At 37.5% G+C, this 20,030-nt stretch overlaps 5 protein-coding genes across 6 annotated transcripts; 3 read left to right on the forward strand and 2 right to left on the reverse strand.

Moving 5' to 3' along the window:
- The first annotated feature begins 597 nt into the window (after nucleotides 1-597).
- Nucleotides 598-3,244, forward strand: LOC100178682 (cytoplasmic dynein 1 light intermediate chain 1-like). The gene has a single exon (XM_002126000.4). The coding sequence runs from the start codon at nucleotides 842-844 to the stop codon at nucleotides 2,201-2,203; it is 1,362 nt and encodes a 453-aa protein (XP_002126036.1). The 5' UTR covers nucleotides 598-841; the 3' UTR covers nucleotides 2,204-3,244.
- On the forward strand, nucleotides 3,229-5,329 carry LOC100182688 (cleft lip and palate transmembrane protein 1 homolog). The gene has a single exon (XM_026834603.1). It carries the CDS (start codon nucleotides 3,272-3,274, stop codon nucleotides 5,114-5,116), a length of 1,845 nt encoding a protein of 614 aa, XP_026690404.1. The 5' UTR covers nucleotides 3,229-3,271; the 3' UTR covers nucleotides 5,117-5,329.
- Nucleotides 5,330-5,368: 39 nt separating this feature from the next.
- Nucleotides 5,369-7,149, reverse strand: LOC100176359 (phosphoglycerate mutase 1-like). The gene is made up of 4 exons (XM_002126175.5): nucleotides 6,963-7,149; nucleotides 6,538-6,770; nucleotides 5,887-6,148; nucleotides 5,369-5,721 (listed from the first exon to the last, which is right to left on the reverse strand). The coding sequence occupies exons 1-4, from the start codon at nucleotides 7,060-7,062 to the stop codon at nucleotides 5,555-5,557; spliced, it is 762 nt and encodes a 253-aa protein (XP_002126211.1). The 5' UTR covers nucleotides 7,063-7,149; the 3' UTR covers nucleotides 5,369-5,554.
- Nucleotides 7,150-7,815: 666 nt separating this feature from the next.
- LOC100186578 lies at nucleotides 7,816-19,977 on the reverse strand. Its single transcript, XM_026834657.1, has 7 exons — nucleotides 19,647-19,977; nucleotides 17,377-17,625; nucleotides 17,171-17,318; nucleotides 16,583-16,832; nucleotides 15,142-15,580; nucleotides 8,567-8,714; nucleotides 7,816-8,292 (listed from the first exon to the last, which is right to left on the reverse strand). The coding sequence occupies exons 1-7, from the start codon at nucleotides 19,975-19,977 to the stop codon at nucleotides 8,031-8,033; spliced, it is 1,827 nt and encodes a 608-aa protein (XP_026690458.1). The 3' UTR covers nucleotides 7,816-8,030.
- On the forward strand, nucleotides 9,884-14,002 carry LOC108949509 (kelch-like protein 23). Of its 2 annotated transcripts, XM_018811941.2 has the most exons (10): nucleotides 9,884-10,085; nucleotides 10,886-11,078; nucleotides 11,293-11,487; nucleotides 11,661-12,004; nucleotides 12,053-12,236; nucleotides 12,312-12,448; nucleotides 12,843-12,995; nucleotides 13,134-13,254; nucleotides 13,420-13,511; nucleotides 13,797-14,002. In XM_018811941.2, exons 1-10 carry the CDS (start codon nucleotides 10,007-10,009, stop codon nucleotides 13,922-13,924), a joined length of 1,626 nt encoding a protein of 541 aa, XP_018667486.1. In that variant the 5' UTR covers nucleotides 9,884-10,006; the 3' UTR covers nucleotides 13,925-14,002. The 2 variants fall into 2 exon arrangements, with proteins under 2 accessions (XP_018667486.1, XP_026690407.1); XM_026834606.1 differs by having other exon boundaries at nucleotides 11,661-12,236.
- Nucleotides 19,978-20,030: the final 53 nt, after the last annotated feature.

Genomic DNA, 20,030 nt, shown 5'->3' on the forward strand with positions numbered 1-20,030 from the left:
TGGATGCTGTAAGGGCTGCCTGGTATATCAATCCTATTCGTCGTCTGTATATCAACTTTGTTGTGACTCTCTTTGTGAATGGTTAAATCGTATGGATCATAAAATGAAGCACTACAATTTTCACAGGTGAATGTGACACGAACTTGCTCAAGCTCAAGCAACGCTTCTCTGACTTCCTTTAAATTGCTGCACATTATGAAATTTAAATTTCCTGTTATATTCTATGTATCTGTTTGAGAATATTTGCTTAATATTTAATGTAAGCCATTTGACACATTGAAGCAACGTAAATAAATTCCAGTCTGCAATAAATTCCAGGACTGATTTAATGCGTTCGATCTGTTTATACCAGATCCAGTCAAGCGTGAAGCGTCTGAAACTGGTTTTTCGTTGATAATTCAAAGAAAGTACTATATTATAACGTGAAACTTTCAAATATAAAGAAAAATATTGATATTAACGTAAATTGTTTCTTTTTAAATAGTAATATTTCGGAAATTAGCAGTTAAAGTGCAAAAATCACTTGTCACGTGACCTTAGTTTCCTATCTATATGTTTAGATATCTATGCTTTACTATATACGAGTCACGGGAATGCAATTCTAATACAAAGGAGTACAGCAAGGGGTAAGGTATTCTAGGTCTGTACTGCGTATATACATGCTGACTACAGCATGGTAATAATGCTTCCTAACTTGGTATATTTTGCGACATATTAAAACAGACAATGATTGAGAAACGTGGTATATATAACAACTTAATTAAAATTGTTGTTTTTTTAAATAAAGGAAAACAAATATTACTAAAGTAGGTTGGTGTAAGTGTATGTTAAAATAAGTTAAATGGCCCGTGGCTCTGGAAAGATCATTGTTCAATCAAAAATGGACAATCAAAAGGGTGCTGGGAGTGGAAATAATGTTTGGTCTATGTTACTGGATGATGTTTCTTCCAGTTCTTCCCAAAGTGCTCTTTCTGAAAATAAGAGTGCAATTATTCTTGGAGATGATTTGAGTGGCAAATCCACTCTTACTGCAAAGCTGCAGGGATTGGAAGAGACTCATAGAGGTTCCGCCCTTGATTTCCAAGCTATGGAGGTTCAAGAAGATGAAGCAGAAGAAAGTGGAATCTGCAGAATTTGGATTGTTGATGGACATTTAGCATACCGAAGTTTGCTACAGTTTGCACTTCCAAAAACCAGTCTCTCCGATACTATTGCTGTTATTACTTGCGATATGTCACACCCATGGGAAATTCCTGAATCACTTGCAAAATGGACAAAGGTTATTCATGAGCATATTGACAGCCTAAAGTGTAAGCCGGACTTCTTAGAAGACTTGAAACAAAACATTGTGAAAGATTTTCAAAGATATGTTGATCCCACTGAAGCAGATGAGGTAAAAGATACATCCCTAGATGTTTCCAATGATTCGTCAGTCATTAAGCCCCTGGGTGAAATCACGCTTATTGAAAACCTTTGCATACCACTGATAGTAGTTTGCACAAAGTGTGACAGTCTCGAAACACTTGAAACCGAGTTCGGATACAGCGAAGAGCAATTTGATTTCTTGCAGCATTACTTGCGTCTATTCTGTTTGAAGCATGGTGCGTCACTTGTGTATACATCAATGAAAGAAAATAAAAACATCGAGGTTTTGAAGAAATACTTATTACACAGGATGTATGGATTCCCATTTTCCGACTGTGCAAATGTTGTTGATCGGGATGCGGTCTTTGTTCCAGCCGGATGGGACAGTGAGAAGAAACTTTCCATCATCAGCGACAATTTACAGAAGTTCACAGTTAACGACCCATTTGAATCCGTAATACCACGTCCCCCTCTCACCAGGAAACATGTGCAAGATATGAAAGAAGTTGTTGTGGATGATGAGCAAACATTTTTAATGAAAGCTCAAGCAGTGTTAAGCAAAGCTCCAACCGTGACAAAACCATCCAGTGATGCTCCTGCTAAGCGCACATCCTACAGCCCATTAGCTCCAGCTGCTGCTGCAGGCAAAGGTGGCAAGCCAGATGTATCTAAAACTGGAGCAAGCAATGAAAGGATGCTTGCTAACTTCTTCAACTCTTTGCTAAATAAAAAGCCTGGCTCTCAGATAGTTAATGCCGGCGCAAAAGGAGCCAAACCAAACCAGCAAGCAGCTAAACCACGCTCAAGTTTAGGTGGAGGCTCAAGTACCAATGAGTGAAAATCGTGTAAATGACTTTAAACATGCATGATGCTGGTATGATGCAAGTGATAATATGCAGGATACCAAACTCACATTTCCCATAACAGTGTTTCATATATGTGTTAAATGTTTTCAATTGTTAAACTTGTTTTGAAAATGGGATTCGTTCAAAAAGTAACAAGTTTTTTAGTAGCGCAAATTTGCATGTACTGTATTGTACACTGCTTGTTATTACCACCTTTAGTTCAAACAAGTTAATTTCTGTACCCATGTTACCAAGGCCTGTGTGTTTCAGTCCATCGCATAAGCATAGTATACGTTAAAACAAAAAATATTAGCATAATATATGTTTAAACATAAAATATTGGCTACGATAGGAGAAACACTAACAAAGCCTATAATTTCTATTACTAGAGCAATGTAAGAGTTATTATTAAGATATGTTATTATTAAAAAAATATCTTTTGTACTTCAGTAAAAGTTGGTAGAATGAGTTGTGTAATTGACTAATCCTACACAGTAATTTAGTGCCTGTGGAATCATATTTATGTATATTACCTTAGAAACAAATATATATATTTTGTAAGTTCCAATATAGCTAAATCATGCCTTTTAGTTGAAGGTAAATTAACAACTAAATTTTTCGTAAACTACATCTGTGCTTTACCTACAGTTTGTTGTAACCCCTTTTTACTCCAACGCTGGCCTCCTTTCAAAATACTTTATTTTCAAATTGGTTTTAATCCATAAAATATAATATATTAAACTTGTATGGGGTTCATAATAGTGCAGTCTTTAATTGAAACGGTAGTTTAATTTCAATGTTTCTTACTTTCTTTGCTTGGTCAATTATTATAACCTGTTTTTTTAACATTGAATCGACTTTAATTGTTTCAGTGTGCATGCTGTAACTGCATATTACTGTAGACATTGATGTAAATGCCCTGTGTAGCTTTTGCCCTTTATTTGTATGTCTGCTATAGGATATAAAATGTGTTATTTTTGTAGCCAGTAATCATCAGCTACTCTAATTGTGTCTTGTATGCACCGTGACGTTCAGGTTTAAGGTTTTAAAGAAAATTTAAAATGGCGGAAACTGCTGCAGTAGCAAACGGAGGAGCTGGGGAAAATACAGGGGCTGCTGAGAATCCACAGCAAGCAGCTCCACAAAGTACATGGAATGTTGTAACTGGTGTCCTCTTCAGGATGCTCATGATGTGGATGTTCATGTCCTGGCTTAGAGGAGGAGGAAATAAAACAGAAACCCCAGCAACTGATAGCACCGGGACTCCAGTTCCCGTTGCCGCTCCATCAGCTAACTTGTTTGGACAAGGTGAAATGTTGTCTCTATGGATGTTTGTTAACGAGAAGGAACGAATGCAACGAGACAAATTATCGCTAAACGAACTGTTCTGGCATTTAGATGAAATAACATATGGGTCGTTCACTGATGGTCCCTTTGGAGATGGAACTTACACTTACAATGGTACAATTGATTTGTCACATAATGTTCAAAATAACAAGTCTCTTTACATTCATACATATTTGACCTTGGCTGGCCATGTCCCGAATTATAAATTTGATGGCGCATATTCAGCACAGCATGTTGTATATGTAAACAAGCAATTAAACAAATACAAAAAACGAACAATTAAACGAACCCAGAATCTTCTGACTGGTAAAACAGAAACTGACCCAGAGTTATTAAAGCATGCTGAAAAGCAAGGTAATGTTGAACTGCTGTCACATTGGCACCCAAATTTAACAATCAATTTGGTTGATGATCATACCCCATGGACCAAAGGAAAAATTCCATCGCCATTAGATAAGATGATACATTTTGATGCAGCAGGCATGACTTACGAACCAATTGTTTACTTGAATGATTACTGGAATCTCCTACGAGACTTCACTCCTATCAATGACACTGTGAAACAAGTGAGCCTGTATGTAACAGTGCAGCCAATGTCTTTATTTAAACTGCAAATGTACATTTCACAAAACATGAGAAGCCAATGGTCCAGTATGCTTGGGGATGACTATATGCAGGACTCGGAGCAAGACCAAGATGCACTAAAAGAAGCAATTCTTGAGACCAACCCGTATATGCTGGGCCTTACTGTTGTGGTCTCTATAGTCCACAGCGTGTTCGAATTTCTTGCATTCAAGAATGACATTCAGTTTTGGAAATCACGAAAATCCCTTGAAGGTCTTTCAGTTCGTTCAGTTCTGGTGTCCGTGGTCCAATCTGTAATTGTTTTTCTTTATGTAATGGACAATGATACCAACTTTGTGATCAAGGTGAGCATCTTTATTGGGTGTCTGATAGATGCCTGGAAAATCACAAAAGTTATGTCCGTGGGCATTAGCATGGAAAGGAAATGGTTGGGTTTTATTCCCAGAATTACTATACATGATAAATCAACCTATGTTGAATCAGAGACCAAAAAGTACGATCAGCTTGCTTTTAAATACCTAGGCATGATCCTTTTTCCCTTTTTAATCGCATATGCTGTTTACTCCCTAATATATGACGAACACAAAGGAGTTTATTCGTATATTCTTAGCATGCTTTATGGCTTTCTCCTCACCTTTGGGTTCATTATGATGACCCCTCAGCTTTTTATAAATTACAAAATGAAGTCTGTAGCACACCTTCCATGGCGAATGTTAACGTACAAAGCACTGAACACTTTTATTGACGATATTTTTGCCTTTGTCATAAAAATGCCAACCCTTTATCGCATTGGCTGTTTCCGTGACGATGTGGTGTTCTTTATTTATCTTTACCAACGCTACACCTATCGCATTGATCCAAAACGAGTCAATGAATTTGGCACTTCAGGGGAAAATCCTGATGCACCTGCCGTCTCTGAACTTCCCACAACCCCCAAAGCACTACCCAGCACAGGGGACAAAAAGAATGACTAGAGTTTTGCAACATAACTCCTTAATTTTAAAATGTGTCGTCAGTAATTTACATTATACCCCAGAGAGCGTTTAAAAGGATTTTTTGTTGTTATTGTTTTTCTCATTGCTTTGTGTTAAATTTGCGAAACTCTGGTCAAAAACGTGCATTTGTGAACATATTTATTACCAATCACAACCAATCTGTGTGCAAATAAAATTTGAATTTCTATCCAACTGGTGTGATTTTTCTAAAAAAGTAAACACTGCTTAGTCTACCCTCTTGATAACAGAACCTGTTTATTTATTTGAGAAATTGGCAGACACAGCTTTGACACATGCAACATCACAGTACATATTTTAACACTTAAAACTTTTGTGGAACTAGCTAAATAAAAAAACAACAAAACTTTAAAAGATAAAAAGCGCCATCAAAGAGAGAATTTCAATCCAAACGTGCAACTATTTTGATTTTCCTTGTGCAGCTACTGCTGCCATAGCTTTTGCAACGGTTTCTGCATCTCCAAGAAACTGCATAGACACAATGGGTTTCATGTTTTCATCCAGCTTATAATAAAATGGAATTCCAGTTGGCAAATTCAGTTCCATGATATCTTTGTCTGATATTTCTAAAACAGACATAATGTGGGAATTATCTATGGATTTGGAATCCCAGCATATAACTTTAATTGATGCTAAACAATTTCACTCTAATTTAGCTGCATATAAGGTAGTGATACCTGTATTTATTAAAATGATATTTTAAAGTAGTCATAAATTATTACACAAATTACCATCTAAATATTTAACAATCCCTCGAAGACTATTTCCATGAGCTGCGATAATAATCTTCTTTCCTGCTTTGATATTTGGTACAATTTCCTCACTCCAGTATGGCAATGCTCTTTTTATAGTAAGTTCCAAACTTTCACAACTTGGCATATCTTCTGAACTGACATCTTTGTACCTCTCATCTTTGTTTATGATGTCATAATACTCATGGTCACTCCCCATTTGAGGAGGGGGAACGTCAAAACTTCTGCGCCAAGTCAGAACCTGTTTTGAAGCCATTTTTTGGTAAGAAATAATACAAACCCATTATCAATATCCTTTAATTGTGTTGAAAAACAGTTCTACAAAAATCGACCAATTAATTAGAACTGGAGTTGATTTATAAACAAAGTTATTCCACCACCATAGAAACCTTAAAAGGCAACACATAGGGGCTAACTTAACTGATCAATTACCTTAGCATTGGGTACAAATTTTTCTCGGAGTTTAATTGTCGAAGTGAAAAAGTTGTATAGTTTTATATTATGTCTATGATCAAATTAGCCTCATGTGCTTTGTGGTATACTGCTATGTGATTTGTATAAGCAACATAAAATAGCTCTTTGTTTATTTACAAACTCTGATTAGAATTACAAAAATATAATTGCTGTTACCTGAGCGTCTCCATACTTTTTAGCCGTTTCAGCTTTGTTCAACCCAGTTAAACCACCATAATGTCTTTCATTTAACCTCCAGCTTTTCTTAATCGGAATGCTCTTCTGGCCCAATTCGCCCAAAATAGCATCAAGTGTCTCATTGGCTCGAGTTAGTACAGAGGTATAAGCAAGATCAAATGAATACCCACTGTCTTTCAAAGCTTTACCAGCAGCATTGGCCTCTTCTTTTCCTGAAAGAATGCATGTACATTAAATAGTCTAAAATACAATTGCATTTTTGTGTATATTTATTTTCAGTTACAGTTAATGCAAGAGTAAAGAAATATGAAAAAGTAAATATAAAGTTAATTTAAAACTAACAAAAAAGCCTGCTAAATGTATTTAAAATTACGAAAAAACATGCTATATGTATCCCTGCTTACCCTTTGGACTTAAATCAGCGTTGAACCAACCGCAGAACTTATTTGCCTTGTTCCATTCGCTTTCTCCATGACGAACCATTACTACAGTATATTCAGTCATTTTGATTTAAAACTGCTACCAAACGTACAACCTACGGAGCTGAAATGCCTTATGCAACACGCAAACGCTATTACTTGTTGAGTAAGTTTCATTTGCACATTACGAGATAATAAGTCGATACTTATATGTAGCGATATCGCGCCGGTAATCTGCGGTGACAGTTCAAGGACGTTGCTGAACAGGTCATTCGAGTTTAACACCGGTGGTTTTCGCTCACGCGAGATGCTACACGCCATGTTTGTGAACTTACAGGCGCATGTTTAGGATCTAAGGAACTTCAAAATGTTAGTTAACTTATTCTACGTTTTTTAGCATTCGGCCACTCTGATTCGACTCGTCTTAGCAGGTAATCCAGTATACTCCCGTTCTTTGCTCACAGAGGCATTTTGCAGCCGAACAACCATCGCATACTTATAACTGCTTCTCCAGCAGGCCACAACACAGATCTCCATTCACCCTTACAATATACCTAAACGTAATACTCGGTTTGTTTTTAGGCCCGAGTACTATGCTCGGATATATCAGTTTGTGGAACTGTCATGGCAACCCAAATTACGAAGAAAGGAATCCTACAAAATATATCCAACAACCAAAGAGGGTAAAACAACTATGGTAAACTTTAGTGCTGTTTAGTGTTCAGAGGAGCCTGTGCTATGCAGAAACACGCGGAAACAATATGCAATTAGCTGCACTCTCGCCCGGTGTTTAATTAATTACTTTCCCAAACTTCCTGACGATCAAAAGAGTCGAGTTGATTATTGCATGATTTATATCACGGGGTGCGCAATAATAGACGACAGCTACCAGAAGAGGAGAATTTTACTTTTACCTGGTTTTATAAAGCATGCTATTATACTGGTGTCGTCATAACGGTGATCAAGCTACAACCAGTATCAATATCTTACAAGTCGGTTTTGGGGCGATTTAAAATGATTTATACTTTCCCAAATTCATATACTTTTCCAAATTTACGTATCAAAAATTGACATTTCGCAAAGCGGTGTTGCATTGATATCACAAGGTACGTCATTCCATCCGCCTGTGCTAAATGCCACCACACAGTCTTCGCGGCCTTCAGAATTTGTTGGTTCTCCGGAATTCCAGTGTGCATCGCGGCTTAAAAGTCGCTCCCCGTTTTCCCAAACCCAAGTATTCTCCTGTTCAATATCATTAAGACCGATCCAGTTGTGCGATGATACTGTTCTTATGAGTGGATGAGTTGTGATGGTTCTGAAAATTTTGTATATATACGGTTTATGTAAACGGCATATAGTGTAGCAGGGTGGGGAAGATGGGCCACTTTTCTCGTCACATTCGGTAGTAAACAAAGAACATTCAAAAAAATATAAAACCATCTCCTTACGACTTCCAAGTTCCACAGACCTAATTGTTCAATGGTAGCAACGTCGAGCCTTGAACCCATAACCCCTGGGTTACAGGCAGGCGCGCTAACCACTAAACCATGGCGCCTAACCATACCATGGCGCCAAAATGGTATTGCTACCTCATTGTGTGTTCATTTCTTGGTGCAACAACAGCCAGTCTTCCTCCAATTGCCCGACAGGTCGTATTAGCAGCATGATAGTTTCTTGCTGGTATTGTTCGATACAAATAACCATTGCCGACTGACAGCCACGGTCTGCCATTTATCTCTGAAAAACATCATGGCTTTAGTCTTAGTGAGTATAGTTAATTATAAGTTCAAACTTTTAACTTACCTTTAATGCCAGTTTGCGCCATAGTTTCGATCTGACCTGAAACAGTATGAAATCATTTAGTATATATGTTACATTCTACAATATTGGCTGCAAAACATTTAAAACCTCAATAGCCTAACCTACCCCTTAACTTTATCAGTTTGTTGTCAAACTTGTTTTCCAAAGCACGTATGACATCTTCTATATTTGCGCTGCTTTTATCTCCTTTTTGTCCCTTTAAACCGGGATGGCCGCCTACCCCTGGCGAACCTTTTACGCCTTTCAATCCAGGTGGTCCTCTTCTACCTGGAGGACCCGATGGACCTTGCGCTCCCTTCTCAGAATTTCCAACCGAGCTCAAAGTTAACAAAATCTGTCGAGTATCTTGCGCCTCAGCACAAAACACAAGTAACAATGCTAATAATACTTGGATCGCTAACATACTGAAATCTATATTTTAAGACCAAGAAATAAAAGGTGAAAATAATTGGAACTTTTATATTACTAAAGTTTATTGCTTTCTTGTTTATCTCGGATAACAGTACGTGCGATCAAAATGTTTCTCTTACACTGTCATAAACTGAACAGCAGCATATATTGTCGTCGGCAATTATGAAGAATGCGTTATATATAGTTATATAATTCGTCCGTTCCACAAGGGAATATACTCCACCGAAAACACTGCGCGTTCTCTGCGACAGCTGTAACATGTTGTGATCTGGGTGTTGGTGTAATAGGCTGACTCTAGCCTAAATACCAGGTCGCATCGAGTGTGGCAATGTAAAATTTTCATTGCTAGATTTGGTCAACATATTTTACACATTTCTAGCATATCATTCGCATATAAAGTAGTGGGTTAAGTATTTCGACAAGCAGAGTAGGGTTGGGGAAGACGGACACCTTTAGCACATAATATCCAAATATTCTGATCGTGTTTTCAACAACTAACAACGGTCTAAGTTGTACTTTACCTATTCTAGCGGAGGTCCATTATTATAATTCTCCTTGGAGTGTTCGGTATGCGGCTGTCGATCGTCACGTGACAATATATGCAGAAACCAGATGAATGACGTCAGTAGGGTAAGTACTTTCTTGATGTGTCGTATGATAAAGCTGGTGATAATTAGGATAGAATTGTTATAGTAACGCTTTGGCAGTATCTATAACAGCAGGACAGAATAAAACTGCAGCTTATTGCAGTTTTATAACGTGGGAAATCGTATACCTGCAGTGGTGTATTAAAAACAATGTGCACGAATCAGCTTGCAGTGCATTTGAATTACCTTGGGGATAATGTGTATGACAGCCAGAATAATAATGTCACAGGTATTGTATAAGATATTTGTTGAGACATTTGTGCAATATCTTATAACGCCGCACCAAACGTATAGCTTCATTTTCCGTAAAAATATGCTTCCTTCAATTATGTTATATAGTGTCATGCATTTATATTGCCCCCTTTTAGCATTTATTAGTTTCCTCTATGAGTGGTATACAATATGAACCATGTAGTGCAGCATGGAATAACATAAAGATGCCGTTAGCACATTATATCGCATATTTCCTATAATCGTGTTTTTAATAATTACTACCAAATTTTGGAGTCGTGAGAATACGGTTACATAATTCAGCACCTATATAGATTAGCAAATGGTAATACAAAAGAAAATGAAAACAAGAACCATCCTACATCAACCTATCGTATAGTAGGGTTGGGGAGGATGGGACACCTTTTAACTCCATTTTTTCTTCTTTAGTAGTAAACAAAGAACATTTAAAGAATCCTAAAACTATATTCTCACGACTCCCATAGGTTGTTGTTAATTATTAAAAACACGATCGGGATATTTGTATATTATGTGCTAAAGGTGTCCCATCTTCCACCACCCTATACTATATAGTAGGGTTGGGGAAGACAAGACACCTTTAGCACATAATTCCCAAATATCCTGATCGTGGTTTAAATAAATAAGAACGCTACATAGGTGTCACGGAGGTACGGTTTAAAATTCTTTGAGTGTTTTGTTTACTACTAAATGTGAAAATAACATAAAAAGGTATCCCATCTTCCCCCACGGTACTATATGTTCAATTGTCTGGATTTAAACATAAACTTATTTTTTTAGTCAGGTTTGCAGACGGAAAAACCCTTTCCTGCAACAAATCTGCACTTGCAGACGTGAGTGAATATTTTCGTGCGCTTTTCTTTGGCAATTTTCAAGAGAATGGCAACTCTAATGTTAAACTGCCCGACGTTGACTATGATGTTTTCAACAAAGTATTGGTGGCATGCACAAATGGCGAATCTTCAATAGTCAGGTGAATATATAACATATTTTTCTGCCTTGAACTGTTAAAACGCGCCATTATATTTTAGTATGTCATAAACTTATACTATATAATCACGTCCAACGTAAGGAGAAGCACATAATGCGGATCAGAAAGCGATAAATAAAAATAATGTAAAATTTTCAAAAAAAATGTTTTCTGGTCACAATTATCATTATTTCTAACAGATCTGTTTGTTGTACAGATTAAGTTGCGAAGAAATTTGGGAAGTTATTGAACTTTCGGACATGCTCGCGTTTAAAACTTCGGCGGAGGCTTGTGACAAAATTCTTTCTGCACGTTTAAACGCAGACAACTGTGTTGCAATGTGTGGTCTTGCAGATTCATTCCATCGACTTGATTTGATTAAAGATGCCGTACATTTCATGCTTGATACGTGGTAAGTAACGTAGTATACAAAGTTCACACAGTCGTATTAATAGCATGCGGTTTTCAATTCATTTAAATAAACGCAATAAAATTCACTCTTACAAACACAGACACACTCTATAAAATTCTACATATATTACTATGATTGCTAGATTTAGTAAAAACATTTCATTATTTCATCAGGTTTGGAGAACATATAACCAATCTCAAAAACTTTAAAACATTGAAAACCGACAGCATCTATACTTGTTCTAATTGTGACAAAAACACTGAACACTCACTGCTCATCAAAAGAATTTTTAACACAAATATTTCAAACAAATTTACGAACAACGAAACTTTGGGCCCTGTATTTGAACAATCAGGATCGCTTGAAAACCTTTTAGACTGCTACAAAATTGAGCATCGCTTTTACTTCATCGGTGGGTTTCGGTACAGGACACATTATAAATGTTACAAGATGGAATCAGATCTATTTGTAGGTCAAAAACAAACTGTTGAACGGGAGGAAGAAGATCTTAATTCAGGTGATTGTTTAAGGCATAAATATATTGTTTTGACAATTGTCTTGGCAGGATACTCGAACCTTCCGGAATTTCCTGATAGAAACCTAGAGGACTACCGCACCGTTGCTGTCGGTAGATTTATATACGTTATTGGTGGCTTTAACTACGAGAAAATGCAGTCCACGCGCGCCACCTGGCGGTTATGTACACGAGAAAATAGGTGGTCGCAAGTTGCACCGATGAAGCATGGCCGGTTGGTGATTATTTTATCCGTTATGTAACTATCTGTTGAATTTTTTATTACACTGCGATGCTTTCCACTTAACAGGCTCATGCACTGCGCTACTACTGTTGGCGGGAGGGTTTACGTGTGTGGTGGGTACGATGGGGAAACGGTACACAGCACCGCTGAATGCTACGACACGAGAATCAACAAATGGATTGCTTTACCGAACATGCCTATTGGTACATCAACTAAGCAGTTTCAAAACGATACAGCGTTATGACATTTTTAGCGTAAAATACCCCTATTTCAGCACCATCTATCCAGTAAAACACGGTTACGCTCTATTATTACAATATAAAACTAAAACAATTTCACTATACTGTGGGGTAATATCGGTATTGTTAGCAACCAAAGTCCCTTATTTCAAAATCGTGTTTTAAACATTTAAAACAATTAACAACGCTCGTTTATAGAGTCACGAGGATATACGGTTATATATAATTCTGTAAATATTATTTGTCTAGCATTAAATGAAACTAGAAACAATAATGAAAGTATGCCCCATCTTATCCCAAGCTACTTTTTACTATAATTTATATATCATTAATCCATACTAAACAATTATACACCCAGGCGTTGGGAATGCTGCATGTACATCTCATGACGTCAGTATATACGTCATATGTGGCCAATTCGGGGTAAAGTCGATCCAAACGACAAGTAAGGTCCAACAATTTAATACAACAAGCCGGCAATGGAGTTTACCCACTATATATGATTCGCCAGGTAGATTACATATGAATTATAACAATATTATTCACACTAATTGTCCATCAACATAATGGATTACATAGGAATTATAACACTATTATTCACACTAATTGTCCATCAACATAATGGTTTGTTCTAATTACCTTATGACAGTTTTCTCTCCTTTGAGCGAATATGGAATGTCTGCTGTGGGATTTGAAGATGATATTATTGTCCTTGGTGGGCAAACTACAAGAGTGGATGCTTTTAATACTAAGACACTAAAATGGAAACGGTCAGTAGTTATAGTAACAACACATAATGTACAACAGTTATAGCTAACTTTCAATTCATGGCGTTGATGTACAGTTTTATATTTAACTTTAAACAATTAGTTCGTGTATTTAACAATAGTCCTGAGCAAAACACCCGCCTTGGTAATATTGTTTATCAATTACAGACTAGCTGACATGAACAGCAGGCGAATGGATGTAACTTGCATGAAATACAGAGGTCAAGTTCTTGCCGCTGGTGGCTGGGACTATAGCTCAGGTAAGCTATGTTAGTATCATCTTTATCTAACAATAAAAGCAATAACACTTATGAAAACAACAGTAAAACTGACGCTAATTCCTGTCCTACAAAAACGCCTCACAGTCACAAATACAGTATAGCAGCACACAATACACACTACGAATGGCGTGCTATCACGCTTAAAGTAAGAAATGCGCCAAGTAATGTAGTGGTAATCAAGGAGCTGCAAGCGGCAGCGGGCAATCATTTTTCGTGATGTTTTGACACGGTTGACTCGACATTCGTTGTGTCATGTTTTTTCAGGAGAGTACTTTGGAAGTGTTGAGGTCTACAACTCTGTCCTAAATACATGGAAGGTGCTGCCACACAGTTTACCTGTCGCTGCTAAAAACATAGGATTCTGTTACGTTTATGATGTTGAACGAAAATAGTTTTTATCTTGAATTCATATCTGACGATCTTCCTATTGCTGTAAATTGGTGTTTGATAAATGCGTGTGTGATTGCTTACACTGTGATTACTGCATAAGTAATTTAATAAATATAGTAGGGTGGGGGAAGATGGGACACCTTTTTATTCTATTTTCTCGTCAAAATTTACTAGTAAACAAAGGACAATTAAAGAATTATAAAACTGTATTCTCACGACTTCCATAGAGCTATAAGCAAAATCAGGATATTTGGATATTATGTGCTAAACGTGTCCCGTCTTCGCCCACCCTACTATATTTATTTTATTCTACAAGATTTTACGACATTTATGTTTAATTACTTCCCACCATTAGTGGCTTTTTAAATCTAATCACCATCTTTCACAAAATATCTTGAATAAAAAAGTGTTTTCTTATGTAGAAATTTATTTCATACAAACCATGATTTACGGCTATGATCTATTTTCGCGCAGAAAGTTAGTTGAAAAGAAAATGAAAAAAAAAGAAGCATATCGTAATACGCAAGGTTACAAGCATTGTATTGTGAAAGGTCAAGCAAAGCTAAGAGTATAATATAACTGCTGCTGGTGTACTATTTTCTATGGAGTTGTAATTCAAAGTTCGCGTCCCATTTACGCGTCGAAAACTGACATTTCACAAAGCGTTACTGGGCCAGTGTAACCACAAGATATATCATTCCAACCTTGTGCGTTGTGCATCTCCACACAATCTTCGACACCCGCAGAATTGTCTGGTTGCGAAGGTAACCAATGTGCATCGCTGCTTAAAAGTCGCTCCCCGTTTTCCCAAACCCAAGTGTTCTCCTGCGCAATATCAGTAAGACCGATCCAGTTGCGTTGGGATGAGGTGATACCGAAATGATTTCTAATCATTCTGAAATATTACAAACGTCTTTAAATGTGTACCAAGGCCAAGGCAAGTTTAAAAACACAAGACTATAGTAGACAAAATATATATCCAAAGCAAATATTTCCATAGATAAATGTTATTGCACCTCGTTATGTTCATATTTCTTGGAGCAATAATAGCCAATGTTGCACCGATTGCTGCACACGAACGTTTAGCAGCTTGATAGTTTGATGCTGGTAGGGTTCGATAAATATAACCATTTCCAGCAGAAAACCATTCTCTTCCATTTATCTCTGTAAACATGCTTTTAGTGAAAAAACAATAATGCTTATTAACAGATAACCTTACGTTTAACGCCTGTTTGAAACCTGCTGAACCGGTTTTTCATTTCTTGTATGTTCGAAGTACATTCTCCTTTCTGTCCCTTCGGACCGAGTCTGCCGACATTTCCAGCCGAGCCTTTCAATCCAGGTGGTCCTCTTTCACCTGGGCGTCCCGTAGTACCGAGTCCGCCGACAGGGCCAACCGAGCCTTTTAATCCAGGTGGTCCTCTATCACCTTGACGACCCGTAGTACCGGGTCCGCCGACAGGTCCAGCTGAGCCTCGTAATCCAGGTGGTCCTCTTTTACCTGGAAGACCCGGTGGACCTTGCGCTCCCTTCTCAGAATTTCCAACCGAGCTCAAAGTTAATAAAATCTGTCGAGTATCTTGCGCCTCAGCACAAAACACAAGTAACAATGCTAATACCAACTTAAAAAACATTTTGAAATTCTCTGTATGACAAAACTAAAATTATTAAAAAAATTCTTGTTTTAGGACTTTTTCAATTATAGTAAAACACCTTGCCAATTTCCAACGAGCTAGAAAACAAAAAAATATTTCCATACAGCGTTTAATCAGTGAACTAAAATAATCTGTACAGAACACCTTACTAACTTATAAATGCTGATGAAACTGCCGCCAGTGAATACAACAAATATACGTGTCCGGATCTGGCACTTAATTTCCTTGAAAAATTCTTTGTGGGAATTAATTTCCCTGAAAAATTTCTTAGCCAGAGGTGATTTTATTAGAAAAATTTCACGGATATACCTGCTGTCGTCAACACTGTATAAGCTCATCGACTTATAAATGCTGATGAAACTGCTGCAAGTGTATACAACCAATATACATGTCAGAATTTGGCACCTAATTTCCGTGAAAAATTCTTAGCCAAAGGTGATTTCAGTAGAAAAACTTCACAAACAACCCTGACGTAAACACTGCTGTATGAGTATGACGTACATGGAACAAAAATGGCCAAAATAACTTACAAATACAATTTTTACTTCAAACTAATCTGGTTCAGGTGGCGAGGTTAATGAAAAAATGTTAATTTACAACGCATAAGGTACCGAAAGCAGAATCAAAACAACCAAGGATATACGGAAGGCACAAAATACACGAGTTGGTAAAAGGTTCGATTCTGCAAAGAAATTTACAAGAACAATGAAAAAATGTACCCAGTGACTCGGCAGCAATAAGTCGCTTTGATAGCATTTATTCAAAACGCTGAACTGCTCGTTTTGCAAACTAAACAACACAAGACTGCTCACTACATTATCTATGCTAATAAAGAAGACCGCCGTAGGCGTACCATTGCGGAATCTAGCAGGCAGGGAATCTTTATTTATTTGGTGGGTCGTATCGAGAGAGATCACCAATACCAGTGGTAAACATGGCATGCAGCATATATGTTTGGCTTATTAAAATGGTGTGCCCAATTCAGAATCCATTACGACATTATGCGTCAAAAATTGACATTTCGCAGAGTGGTATCAACCCTCTATTGCAAGGGAAATCATTCCATTTTCCTAATTGATTCAACATCCCACAGTCTTCGATGCCTCCAGAATTTGTTGGTTCCCCAGTGTTCCAATCGGCATCGCTGCTTAAAAGTCGCTCCCCGTTTTCCCAAACCCAAGTATTCTCCCGTTCAATATCATTAAGACCGATCCAGTTGTGTTGTGATGCAATACCGAAACGCTGTCTTATCATTCTGAAATATTGCAAACGTCTTAAATGTGTGCCAACCATAGAAATCATAGATATAACCAAGGATATCATATATGTATATTTTTTATAGATTTTTTTATACCAAATTAAAGCCATATGTAGCCCTACTTATTTTTTTCCTCATGTTCGTATCTAAGTTTTTTCAACAAAACTAAAACTAGTTTTATGAGACAAAAACAAACTTAACAAAATATTCAAGTTTTTATTATTTTATTACTGTTTATCATTAAATAGGGGTCCGTATAAGAAAAGTTTGTCCCATCTTTCCCCACCCTAATATATACCCAAAGCCAATATTTCAATAGAAAAATGTTATTGCACCTCATTATGTTTATATTTCTTGGAGCAATAACAGCCAATGTTGCACCGATTGCTGCACACGAACGTACAGCAGCTTGATAGTTTGATGCTGGCAGAGTTCGATAAATATAACCATTTCCAGCAGAAAACCAAGCTGTTCCATTTATCTCTGTAAATATGCTTTTAGTGAAGAAACAATTATGCAAATTAACATATTATATTCTTACGTTTAAAACCAGCATGAAACTCTCTGAGTCGGTTTTTCATCTCCTGTATAGCATTATCAACGTATGCACTGTTCGAAGTACATTCTCCCTTTTGCCCCTTAGGACCGAGTCCGCCGACAGGTCCGGCTGAGCCTCTCAATCCAGGTGGTCCTCTTTCACCTGGACGACCCGTTGTACCGGATCCGCCGACAGGGCCAGCCGAGCCTTTCAATCCAGGCGGTCCTCTATCACCTGGACGTCCCTTCGGACCTAGTCCGCCTACAGGTCCAGCCGAGCCTTTCAATCCAGGTGGTCCTCTTTCACCCGGAGGACCCGTGGACCTTGCGCTCCCTTCTCAGAATTTCCAACCGAGCTCAAAGTTAATAAAATCTGTCGAGTATCTTGCGCCTCAGCACAAAACACAAGTAACAATGCTAATACCAACTTAAACAACATTTTGAAATTCTCTGTATGACAAAACTCAAATTAATAATACAGCGTATACTTAGTGAACTAAAATAATCTGTACAGAACAGCTTACTAACTTATAAATGCTGATGAAACTGCCGCCAGTGAATACAACAAATATACGTGTCCGGATCTGGCACTTAATTTCCTTGAAAAATTCTTTGTGGGAATTAATTTCCCTGAAAAAATTCTTAGCCGGAGGTGGTTTTATTAAAAAATTACGGATATACCTGCTGTCGTCAACACTGTATGAGCTCATCGAATTATAAATGCTGATGAAACTGCTGCAAGTGTATACAACCAATATACATGTCGGGATCTGGCACTTAATTTCCGTGGAAATTTCTTAGCTAGAAGTGGTTTTAATAGAAAAACTTCACGAATATACCTGTCGTCAACACTGCATGAGCTCTTCCCCCACTCTACTATATATGCGAGGAGCACAAAATACACAATAGTAAAAGGTTCGCTTCTGCAAAGAAATTTACAAGATCGAGACTTCATTTTTAACCGGTATATTTCACAAAATTAAAATGGAAAATTGTGTTCCCATAAAGCAATATTACCAGCCAATCTTATTGGCAGCATAGTTTATTCGGCGCAAAGGGGTACATAAGTAAAAAGAAGGAGACACCAGAACTATATACGTATTATAAAGTGTGTAAAGCTAAGTTTTATATTATATAGCAAGAGGAAAAATCTAGCGTGAAAGCACAAGCAAAGCAAACTTTTATTGTTTTAATAATCCTGTTTTATGGTCTATATGTTTGGCTTATTAAAATGGTGTGCGCGATTCAGAATCCATTACGACATTATGCGTCAAAAAGTGACATTTCGCAGAGTGGTATAAACAGCAGTTGGCAACCGACATCATTCCATTTTCCTGTAGAATAAATCATCCCACAATCCTCCTCTGCAATTGAGTTGGGTTCTCCAGGTGTCCAGTGTGCATGGCTGCTTAGAACTCGCTCACCATTTTCCCAAACCCAAGTATTCTCTCGTTCAATATCATTCATACCGATCCAGGTGTGTTGGGATGATGTAATCCCGAAGTGATGTATAATCATTCTGAAATATTACCAACGTCTTTAAACGTGTACCAACGCAAGTTTTACAAAAAAACTATTAGGCACTAAAATCAGCATATATAGTAGAGTGGGGAAGACGGGAAACTTAGGCACATATTGTCACAATATTTCCAAAATCAAAACATATATGACGTTTTTGGGTGATAACACGGATTACTACTACTCTACCTTTGTTAACTGACATCTATTAAAACAATATAGTAGGGTGGGGGGAGATGGGGCACCTTTAGCAAGTAATATTTAAATATCCGAATCGTGTTTTAAACAATTAACAATGATTATGGGAGTCGTGAGAATACGGTTTACAATTCTTTAAATGATCTTTGTTTACCATTAAATGGGATGAAAAAAATAGAATGATAAAACGTCCCATCTTCCCCACCCTACTATATATATTTTAATAAATGTATATCCAAAGCAAATAATTCTATAGAAAAATATTATTGCACCTCGTTATGTTTATATTTCTTGGAGCAATAATAGCCAATGTTGCACCGATTGCTGCACACGAACGTTTAGCAGCATGATAGTTTGATGCTGGCAGAGTTCAATATAAATAACCATTTCCAGCAGAAAACCAAGCTGTTCCATTTATCTCTGTAAACGTGCTTTTAGTGAAAAACAATTATGCAAATAAACAGATAATCTTACGTTTAACGCCTGTTTGAAACCTGCTAAACCGGTTTTTCATTTCTTGTATGTTCGAAGTACATTCTCCTTTCTGTCCCTTCGGACCGAGTCCGCCGACAGTTCCAGCCGAGCCTTTCAATCCAGGTGGTCCTCTTTCACCTGGGCGTCCCGTAGTACCGAGTCCGCCGACAGGGCCAACCGAGCCGTTTAATCCAGGTGGTCCTCTTTCACCTTGACGACCCGTAGTACCGGGTCCGCCGACAGGTCCAGCCGAGCCTCGTAATCCAGATGGTCCTCTTTTACCTGGAAGACCCGGTGGACCTTGCGCTCCCTTCTCAGAATTTCCAACCGAGCTCAAAGTTAATAAAATCTGTCGAGTATCTTGCGCCTCAGCACAAAACACAAGTAACAATGCTAATACCAACTTAAACAACATTTTGAAATTCTCTGTATGACAAAACTAAAATTATTAAAACACTTTCTTGTTTT

The sequence above is a fragment of the Ciona intestinalis genome, chromosome 5, assembly GCF_000224145.3.
Source record: "Ciona intestinalis chromosome 5, KH, whole genome shotgun sequence".
NCBI classification, from domain to species: Eukaryota; Metazoa; Chordata; class Ascidiacea; order Phlebobranchia; family Cionidae; genus Ciona; species Ciona intestinalis.